Source organism: Balaenoptera musculus, chromosome 11 (genome assembly GCF_009873245.2).
Source record: "Balaenoptera musculus isolate JJ_BM4_2016_0621 chromosome 11, mBalMus1.pri.v3, whole genome shotgun sequence".
Lineage (NCBI taxonomy): Eukaryota > Metazoa > Chordata > Mammalia > Artiodactyla > Balaenopteridae > Balaenoptera > Balaenoptera musculus.
Genome location: NC_045795.1, coordinates 99,424,932 through 99,435,282, shown reverse-complemented (window position 1 = coordinate 99,435,282; position 10,351 = coordinate 99,424,932). Strand labels below are relative to the sequence as shown.

Here is a 10,351-nt window from a genome sequence, read left to right as displayed (position 1 = left end):
TTTTGTTCCCTCCTGGCCACTAAGAGGAGCACTTCGGAAGAAGAAACGCGGGCGGCAGTAATCTAAAAGCTGGATTATCCTCCGGAGGGGCGGCTTCAATTCCTGGCGGAAGTGGATGGCTCCTCACCAGGTCTTAGAAGCTCAAAACAAAATTCCAAATTTTTACGTAGTCCCAACGGCAGGCATGAAAATTTTTAGCGCTACTCCTAGATATTAACATCTAGAAAAACACAAGTATTCTCGAATTTTTTCACTATTGTTTCTCTGACGTGTCTATAGTATCTTTGATGGACCAGAAGCCGGAAGTGCTCTCCTTTTCCCTGCCAGGACCCAGAGGTGAAGTCCCATCAGCCTCGCGCGCTACCTTCCCCTCTCTTCCTCGGCGCTGCCTACGGAGGTGGCGGCCATCTCCTACTCGGTGAGTGTTAATCGTTGGCCATCCTCGTCTCTGCGGTCCCCATCTGGCCCCATTGCCCCCTGCCGAGGAGGCCCGTCCTTCCGTGCACTCGTCTGGGTGGGCATGGCCCTTGTCGGTTGGCTGGACCACGTACAGGAACAGAGCGAAGCGGCCCGGAGGGTGATGGAGCTTCGCTTCCCAGGGCCTCTTGCTCTCCTACGGGGGCCGCCTGGGGTCAGAGCTGCGGACAGCTTGTTGGAGTCCTGGGGGCGCAGGGCGCCGGTTGGGGCTAGACTAAGGGGGCTCCTGGGGGCTGGGGCGCGACTGAGGGGGTTCCGGCCTTACGGCCCTGGGACACCTCGCTCAGCGATGTCTGCCCACGTGTATTCTTATATGTCCGCTGCTCCACGCTCCCTCTTTTCCAGTTTCTGGCCCTGGGGTTGCCTCTGTGGCGGGACTGCCAAAAAAATCGAGCTGCAATTAACCGAAATTCTGGTAGCGGGTCAGGATCTTTGGGAATGTGAGACCGCATCCTGGTCTTCGAGGAAATCATTGGGGGTCGGGGGAAGTTCATTTATTGGACACATTCATTGAGTAACTGCTGTGTGCTCAACAAAGAAATCGGTGGCTGTGAAGAGAACAGAAAGGGTGCTGCAATAGAAAAGATAAGGTAGCTGGGAAGGCCACCTTGATGAACGTACCTTTTTAAAGCTGGTATTCGGATGATGCTCAGGTGGAACTGAACGTTCCAAGGCTTAGAGGCCTTTTAGAAGCACATGACGGTTTTGTGTATTTTTCGAGGGTGTCATAGAGCAGCAGCACCCTAGGGGAATTACAGGTTTCTCTTTACTGCACATCTCTTGTGGTCCGGGCACTGCAGGTCTTCAGTGTGCAATATCTTCATTTAAAAGGTGAGAAAACTGAGATTCAGGTTCATGAAGATTGCCCAAAGCCTGCAATTGGGCCATCTCAGGGCCGGGACACTTTGTAGAATGGGATTTGCTGCCCCTTTGCAAAATTTCCCTTTGTGGTTAATTTGTTTTCGGTCAGCTGTCGGCATTCTTTCTTGGCTTTGACTAGGCAAGGTGACCCCTGACCTCCTAGGATCGCGTCTGGAGAATGGCTAGTATTCTGCCAGCTTCGGAGTTGGGAGGGAAAGCAAGCCTGGCAGAGGTACCCATTCCATTCCCAGTTTGCTCAGTAGCTGGTGATTGGAAGATACTCTGCAACAGAGTTCAAGCCCCAGGCAGGGTGGGAAAGCCTCCTTCCAAGACTCATCTTTGACGTGGTCTCTTGCCTCTTTCTTGAAGGCATCATGGCTGCCCTCAGACCCCTCGTGAAGCCCAAGATCGTCAAAAAGAGGACCAAGAAGTTCATCCGGCACCAGTCAGACCGATATGTCAAAATTAAGGTGTGTGGCCCAGGACGGAAGTGTGTGTTGGGGTGAAGAAAGGGGTTCCTAAACAGGCTGTTGGGTTTCTTACATCCCCAACTCAGATGACCTTTGGTAGGTGAACTGGTCTGTGGCTGGTGGTAGAGTTCTCTAGAATCCCAGGTGTCCCTGCCTTATTGGCACTCAGTCTCTTGATGTGTAAATTGAAATTTTAATGGCAAGGGACACTTGCCTGTTTTGAGGTGTCTAGAGGCTTATATTTGTTATGTTTCAGGTGGCCTTATGACAATATGAGAGAGAGATTACGCTTATTTCATAGATGAGAAAACTTAGGTGTTGAGTGCGATGTTAAAAGCCATGCTTTTCATCTTACTTTATACATGGTCTCCTCACATCCCATGGGTATGTAGTCTGCTTTTCCTTTGCTTGGAAGGACTGTGAATTTGCATCTGTATTCCTGCTGGTCAGATGCAGGAGCTCCTATTTTTTTCCACCAGAAAAAATGTAGTGAAATCCTGTTCCCTGAAGACAACTACTATTCGGCACGTTTCCTTTTCATCTGGTCCCTTTTTTCTCCGAAGGGAAGAGTTGGTGTCTTCACAGACACTAACCATGTGTTTTCTTTCAGCGGAACTGGCGGAAACCCAGAGGCATTGACAACAGGGTGCGCAGGAGATTCAAGGGCCAGATCTTGATGCCCAACATCGGTTACGGGAGCAACAAGAAAACAAAGCACATGCTGCCCAGCGGCTTCCGGAAGTTCCTGGTCCACAATGTCAAGGAGCTTGAAGTGCTGCTGATGTGCAACAAGTGAGCTGGGTCCCACCTCTCGGTTCAGGTGTCAGAAGCCTGCGTGTGTGAGCAGTTTGGGCAGGGACTCTAGACCTTCTGGAATGCATTTGGAGGAGTGGTGTGTCCTCAGGAGCTTGGGTGATGCTTGTTGGGAACTTCAGAGTGTTTCCTTTGCCGGAGAGATGGGGGTTGGGGGCTGTCCTGAAAAGTGTAGAGACCCAGGACCGGAAGAGAGTAAGTGGCTTTGCTTGAGCTCAACAGCGCGGCTCCTGCTGTAGCCTCTGGCAGTCATTTTCAGAACATTACTTATGCGGAGGGTGGGGGGGCGGGATGAAATGTAGCCTCAGACCTAAGGGACACTTTACACTGTGGCCACAGGTATCAGAAGGCTACAGGAGTAGAGGAATTGCTGCCTCATTTTGGGCTTTGATCTGAAGTGAAGAAATGGGAAGGCTGCAGGCAGAGAGGACAGCTTACACAGTTGTAGGAGTGCAAGAAGGGCATGGGGGTTCGCAGCATTATTTTAGTGTTTTGAGAAATTTAGACAGTTGGCGAGCTCTGTGTGTAAGAGACTTTTGGTCTGCTTAGGGCCAAACTAGGGCAGTGGGATGAGAAAAGATTTCTCATGGGTAGTGATTTAGACACAATTTTAATCTGGATTGGGGGGAATGGTAATTTTTGGTTAAGCAGAGGACAGTTTTCTTCCCTTCCTGTTAAACAGGAGCTAAAAAACCTGCATTTTCTTGGTGAGTTAGAAAGGACATGGAGAGAGTGACCAGTAACATCTGTGTATACGTATGTTTACAAAGATCTTTTACCTGTAGTAATTGTAGACGCAAGTAATAAACGACCATTATTCTCACTTTTGGTTGAGTTTCTCTAGGTCAGAAATCTAGCCAGGCATTGAAATGCTGCAGATACTCTTTAGAAAGTATGAGCATAGGAATTAATTTTGGATGCCCAAACTGCAGTAAGCAGGTTGATGGAGAATTGTGACAGAAAGATGCAGTTTAATATCTTTTGTGTAGCAAAGATGATTGCTGTGCAAATGTAGCTGGTTGCCATAAAGATAAGTCTTTTTTAAATAGCAGCTTGGCAGTTTGTATCAAGAGGCACAGAAATACTCTGGATCTAATTTAATTCACAAGTTCCATTTCTGGACATTTATCCTGAAATAATTGAAAAGTAGGGAAACTGTAAGCTGATCACTGCAGCAGTAACTGCACTACGTATAATTGGTGAATGGTGGGGTTACAAGCGCCAGCTGGAATGTTGTGCGTACGTTAAAAACGGTTGTCGTGTATGGAAAATGCCCAAGCAGAGGGGAAAGTATTTGAAGTATGTGCAGTGTGATTGTGATTATTAAATACACATGGATGAGGACTTGGGGAGTTTTTGAAAAATGAAAAAAGTGTGATGCAACTGAAGTCTCCTTGGAAATAAAGATTAGGGAAATGTTTTAAGATATTGGACTTGAGTGGACTTCTTTACATAAAACAAAGAAGTTCTCTGTCTGGATTGGTTTGTCTCTTGCCGTGAAGCTGTTTTCCTGCAGAGTTCTTAAAAAGAACTGTGCCCACTGCCTTATTTACTCACTCCCTAGAGTCTTACTCCTCTCTGCTGAAATTCCTCCTGGGGTAGAGTGTCTTCTTAATCCACTGTTGATGGCTTCATAAATCACCTCCTTACTGAAATGTGCTCATTAGGCCAATTTGTAGTCAAACCGGGGTGTGGTGTGGCTGTGCAGGAATGAATAGAACGGTACCTGGCACCAGCTCAGGAAATGTTAGGTGTTGTCATTCACTGGGTGAGTTTAGGCACCGTTACTTTTCAAGTTGAATTTGTCTGCAGCAAACAGGTAAAATGTTTATGGTCTGGGCTGGGGAGCCCTTGGCTTAATCAGGCTGTTGGGTTTTGCTGTTGGTTGCTTTGCAGAAAGTACCTAAACTTTTCACGGGCAAGTCCAAGCTCCCTGAGACTGCCTTGAGGGGAGCAGGTTGGTTCAAAGGACTGAGGGAGAACCTTTGAACCTGGAGCCTGGGGCTGAGCCATCCTGGCCTGTGTGTGACTTGGGAATTCATCTCCACTTTGTGGGCCTTGGTTTCCTCGTCTGTAAAGTGGAGGCGCTACCTGGATTACAAGGCCGCTGGGAGGGTTAAACGAGAGGGATCACTACCAGGGAACACTTCAGAGCCGTGTTGCTAGTGCCATGGAATTAGGGGAGTTAGCAGCCCCCCCTCTCTTCAGTGCTGTAGCTCTGGAAGCAAAGTGACCAGGGCTATTGCCTTCCCAGTGGAACACCAAGTGTGTTTTCCACGATGGCCTCCTTACTCACATACCAATTCTCTTCCAGGTCTTACTGTGCTGAGATTGCGCACAACGTCTCCTCCAAGAACCGCAAAGCCATTGTGGAGAGAGCAGCCCAGCTGGCCATCAGAGTCACCAATCCCAACGCCAGGCTGCGCAGCGAAGAAAATGAATAGACAGCTCTTGTGCACGTTTTGTTTAATAAAACCGTGAAACGGCCATCTGGCATTTCCCCCTTGGTTTTACTCTTCAGTTTGTTTGACAGCTTGTCACAGAGATTGCTCTTTTGCCTGTTCGTGCTCTGTGGAACCTTCTGTTTGGAAGGCGTTTGTAAAGGATACGTGATCCCTCCTTCATGGGGCCCAGGCCTCAGGCACCCAGAGCAGCCTTGGTCAGCTCCAGGTGGGCTCGGGAAGATGTGGCCCTCAGACCACGGTAGGTTCTGAGACCCCTGGTTGAAGGACCTTGCATCGTGGAGCAAGTAGTCATTTTTAGCCTCACTTTATAAAGTTAGGAATCACCCTGTGTGGTTCTTGTGAAGATTGAGGACAATCAAGTTTCCTTTTCAACTACAGTCCTAGACCTTAGTCAACAGTACCTAGAATTCAGCTGTTCTACGAGGCTAAGAGGCCATTTTTCCAAGACATGGTATTAAGAGGCAGCACAGGTCACATGGAACAGGGCATGTGGCACTCTATAGCACAAGATTGGATTTAAGGCCCTTAGTTCAGTAGATAAATGTCTTACAGATTGGCTCCTGTTCAAAACTCAGTCTGAAACGTTTGAGTAAATTGTTGGTCATTGTGTGACTTGTTTGAATTGACGAGGGAAGCATTCTGATAGTCTTCTGACTACCGAGTAGAGGAATTGTGCGGAGAAAACGGTAACAGTTTAGGATCTGTCCTTTATTAACCTGGGATAGCAGAAAATTCTTTGGCCTGTTGCTTAATGTTTCTGTGTCCTTGATACTAAAAACTAGAAAGGACGTGTTCACAAACCACCTGGTTACACCTCGATGGGGGGACATGAAAGGTGGTTTGTACTTTTTCATTTGTGCTTTCCTGTCTCTCTTTGCTACGTAAAGAGTTTTGGGATTAGAAAAAAACATTACATCCAATTACCTACCCCACTCACCTGCCTCTGCAAAAATAATACACATTTCTGATTTATCACTGCCAATGAGAAATAAAGCATTTTGGATTCTAAAGTGTGAATAGCTCAGGGAGGTACCTGAGTTTTTAAGATGCCCCACCAAAGCACTTATTTTGGGCACATCAGATCAGGTGAAAACGTGGGAGTAGTGTGAATGACACATCTGGGACAGCAGGGAGGAAGGCCATCCAGCTGCCTCCTAAGCTTTTTGCAGCTGTGACCACACGTATTTCTAAATACTAAGTACTTGGTGAGGCTGGGACCCCCAGTTTGAAGGAGCCAGGCTGACCTGTGTTAAGTCACATCTATCGTTGGTGGAAGATTTGGAAGAACTACCACACCCGCTTTGAATAACTGTCCTGAGTTAAAGGGCCCAACTGTTGGCAGCCTTGCAGCTCGGACTGGGGTCCCTGGAGAAGGTGCCCGACCAGGAGAGTGAGGGCCCCAGTGAGATGGGTAAGGGGCAAAAGTTAAGAGGCCTGTGGTGCTGGGAGGGTGAGGCTCTGGCTTCAGTGGGCCTCCTTGTGAGTTGGGGTCCCCTGGGGGTGGGGGAGCACTAGCTGAGCTCCATGGAGTCTGTGCTGGGGGCTGAAGCAGAATCCTTCTGGATGCTTTCAAAGAGGGCAGCCAGCTCGGGGTTGGATCGAATTTGGGACAAGAAGTCAGCCATGATGGGGCTCTTCCCCACTTCTGGGATGGTCAGCAGGGCGGCCACTGCCCTCATCGCGGAGCGCTTCAGTTCATCTTGCTTCTCAAACTCCTGTTTCACAGAACCAGCTTTGACCTAAGGTGGGAAGCAATGAACAACAAGCCATCCTTTACTGAACATGGCCTTGCATTTCCCTGGTCACGTCATCCTCCCCAGCTCACGCGCCATCTCCTATCTTTATTTACTGCGCTTAAAGCAGGCTCTTGGCACCACTGGACTTCATGAATGGGTTGCTGTGACAGCCTTCTAGCTGGCCTCTTACCCACGGTCAAGTCCTTGCCTCTGCCACCCATTCTGCAGACAAGCTGGGGAGTAGACTTCCAAAGCTGCCTCGCCTGCTTTCCACTGCTTTATCCTCTACCTCTCCCGCTTATTCACAGAATCTCAGGAATTTCCCCACTGCTTATGCAATAAAGTCCAGATTCCTTCCGCTCTGCTCTCAGGACACTCAGCCCAGACAACACTCAGGCTCTTCCCCGAAGAGGCTCAGGTAGAGGTGAAAAGCTTGGCATTGGGGCTGGACAGTCCTGGGTTCAAATGGCTCTGCCCCCTAAGAGCTGTGACCCCTCTTTAAGCTCCAATCTAAAATACTCTGCTTTCTTTTTGGTTAATTCCTACTCTTCCAAAACCCAAATTAGTTCTTGCATTCAGCAGGCATTTACTGGGTGTGATAGGCTCTGTGCTCAACGTGACAGCTTTCCGTGAGCCTCCTGCCCCAGATCCTCCCCGGACCTTGAGGCACTCCAGGCTAACTGCCCTATACCAATCAACCAGTCAGTGACTTCTATCTTTCTAAGGGTCTGACTCAGTTTCCCAATTAGGATGTGAGAGGAGGGAGTCCACCATGTTCAATGTTGCATCCCTAGTACCTTGCACAAGGCCCAACACTCAGGAAGTGTTTAATGAGTGAAAGAAAGACAGAGCCAGGTCTGAATCCCAGCTCTGCAATTTACTAACTGTGTAGCCTCAGTCAGTAACTTAACCTCTCTGAACCTTTGTCTCCCTGTGTGTATAATGGTAAGAATAAGAAGTACTCTGTAGGGCAGTGATAATGATCGAATAAAGCACTTCATACACCACCTGTACCGCAGGAGATTCTCAGCAAACAGTAACCATGAACGATCTGCAGAGAACCCGGCAGGTGCGCCCAGGGCTGGGCAGGGGGCTTACCTTAGCGGTACAGGTGGCCCTGAGGGGCTCGATGAGCCGGTCCACCCTCTGCAGGACAGGCACAGGACACAGGGTAGCCAGTCGGGCGAGCATGATGAAGGTCAGCATCTGCCCAGGAGGAAGGAAACAGTTCTTGGTGAAATGGCCCAGGACGGAAAGGAGCAGGCCCTGGGGAAGAGCAGAGGTCTGGAGCTCAAGCCCAAGCTCTAGCAGCCAGCCAGCCAGCCTGCCACACTGACCTGTGTGTACTGGCACTCACCAAATATTGCTTGACGAAATTAAGGAATGTTTTTGTGCGTTTTCCCAGGAAACACTGAGATTTACAACAGTGGTTCTCTCTAGGTGGAGTGGAACTTCTGGGTGATTACTACTCACTTCTCTATTCACTTTTATATCGTCTAAACCCTTTAAGACAAGCATAATTCCTTTTGATTATTTTACACTGGTTTTTCGTTACAAAAATGATTCATGTTCATTGTATTTTAAAAAGCTACAAGAAGGATAGAAAGTAAAACCTGTCTCCCTCACAGGTAATAAAAAAATGGCCCAAACTTCTACAACTCACTTATCACCTAACAGTGGGTCTTGGCCACCTTCCATGCCAGCACAGAGATCCCGCTCCGTCTTTGTAATGCTGCCAGGATCCCATCCATGGCTGGAGGTACCCGTTTTACTGAGCCAGCTCCCCATGAGTGGACATTTGGGTAGCTGCCAGCCTTTCCCAACTCCCAGAAAGCTGTGGAGAACCATCTCTCACATAAAACTCTGAATGTATTTTTAGGAGTCAGTCCATGAAGTCAGTTCATGGAGTGTATAAGAATTCTAAATTTTAAAATGTTTCTAAGGTAGTACGGGGATATATGTATTTGTACAGCTGATTCACTTTGTTATAAAGCAGAAACTAACACACCATTGTAAAGCAATTATACTCCAACAAAGATGTTAAAATAAATTCAAAAAAAAAATAAAAATAAAAAAATAAAATGTTTCTAAATTCTACATTTTTCTAGTTCTGGTCAACCCATCCTCCCAAGAGCTTGCCCAGTGTAGACTCCCACCAAAGGTGTGAGACGTGGGTTCTTTTTCTTATTGTTAAAGAACAAAGCAGCTGTTTTCACGGGGGCGCCTGGGGCAGGGGTGGGGGACAAACAAGAAGTGGGCCCTGTGGCGCCTGGCTGGCCTCTCGCTGCGGGGTGGGCCTGGGTCCGAGAGGGGGCTCGTCCTACCCGGATATCGTAGTGGTCCTTCAGGCCGTCCTCCACGTGGTTCAGGAACTCGCAGATGTCCAGCTGGTCCAGGCAGCTCTCGAGCAGCGAGTACATGCACTCGAAGGCCGCCTTCCGCACGTCCAGCCCATCGTCCACCGTGTGCTTAAAGGGCCCCATCTCCACCTGCAGGAGGGAGGGATGAGAGCGGGCTGGGGGCTGTGACCCCAGGGCATAAGGACGCCTTCCCAGGTTCCTGCTGCACCCCTCCCTCTGTTGTTCAGTACTGCGTCCCATCCCCAAATCATGCCTTAGACTCTTAAGTCTCCATGCCTTTGCTCAGCCCATGATGCCTTTTGATAATAATAGTAACAATAATTATAATTACAAGTATTAGAATCTACTGAGCAGTTATAATGTGCCAGGCACTGTGCCGAGTGCTTGACAGATGACATTCTACTCATTCATCACAACAGTCCCAGGAAGACAGTGTTACTATTAACTCCATTTAATATATGAGGAAACTAAGGCTCAGAAAGGTTAACTAACTTGCCCAAGGACACTAGCCCAAGCTAGCAAATGGCTCAACCAGAATTACAAACCCAGGTGTCTCTGAAGTTATAACCACAAGGCTCTGCTCTTAATGGTAAACTCCTTCTTACCCCTCAAAGCCCAGCTCAAATGTCCCCTTCTTTTGGAAAACTTTCCTAACCCCTCTGATCAGTCACATCCTCCTCAGCGATGCCAGGTGGTTCAGCCCTTCTAATTATATCGCGCAATGACTTGGCTGTTAAATCACTTTTAATCTCCGCCTCTTAAATCCTAACTTCACCAAGTGCTCTAAGTAACTTAAATAATCAGCAGAGAGGGTATCCCTCCCTCTCCTTCAGGAGGCCATGAGCTCCCTGGCGCCTGGACGCAGGGCTGGTGCTCCACGAACACCTGCTGAATGTTGAGTGATAACAAGAGTGGCTGACATTTACTGAGCACCGACTGTGTGCCAGGAGCAGATCTGAGCACTTGTAGGATTTAACTCATTAAAAATCTTCTCAACAACCCTATAATGTGGACACGGTTATTTCTCTCCCTTTGCCCATGAGGAGAAACTGAGGCTCAGAGAGGATCGGGTTGCCCCGGCCAGGGTCACACAGCTGGGAAGTGGAGGGGCAAACTTAACCCTGTGGGCCGGACCTGCTCTGATGAGCTTGACCCTAACCCTCGCCCCA

General features: G+C 48.5%; 2 protein-coding genes and 1 non-coding gene across 4 annotated transcripts in view; 2 read left to right on the top strand and 1 right to left on the bottom strand.

The window, feature by feature from the left end:
* The first annotated feature begins 364 nt into the window (after positions 1–364).
* On the top strand, positions 365–5,121 carry RPL32 (ribosomal protein L32). The gene is made up of 4 exons (XM_036870766.1): positions 365–418; positions 1,708–1,808; positions 2,419–2,600; positions 4,936–5,121. Exons 2-4 carry the CDS (start codon positions 1,713–1,715, stop codon positions 5,063–5,065), a joined length of 408 nt encoding a protein of 135 aa, XP_036726661.1. The 5' UTR covers positions 365–418; positions 1,708–1,712; the 3' UTR covers positions 5,066–5,121.
* Positions 1,492–1,631, top strand: LOC118904594. Its single transcript, XR_005022046.1, has one exon. It is a non-coding gene; the product is annotated as a small nucleolar RNA SNORA7 (small nucleolar RNA).
* Positions 5,122–5,384: 263 nt separating the features above from the next.
* Positions 5,385–10,351, bottom strand: part of CAND2 (cullin associated and neddylation dissociated 2 (putative)) — a 29,492-nt gene continuing 24,525 nt past the window's right edge. For both annotated transcript variants that reach the window (XM_036870762.1, XM_036870763.1), the window contains exons 13-15: positions 9,147–9,311; positions 7,921–8,028; positions 5,385–6,825 (exon numbers count right to left, since the gene is read on the bottom strand). In XM_036870762.1, the coding sequence (XP_036726657.1) occupies positions 6,598–6,825; positions 7,921–8,028; positions 9,147–9,311 (501 nt within the window). In that variant the 3' untranslated portion in view covers positions 5,385–6,597. The remainder of the gene's footprint in view (positions 6,826–7,920; positions 8,029–9,146; positions 9,312–10,351) is intronic.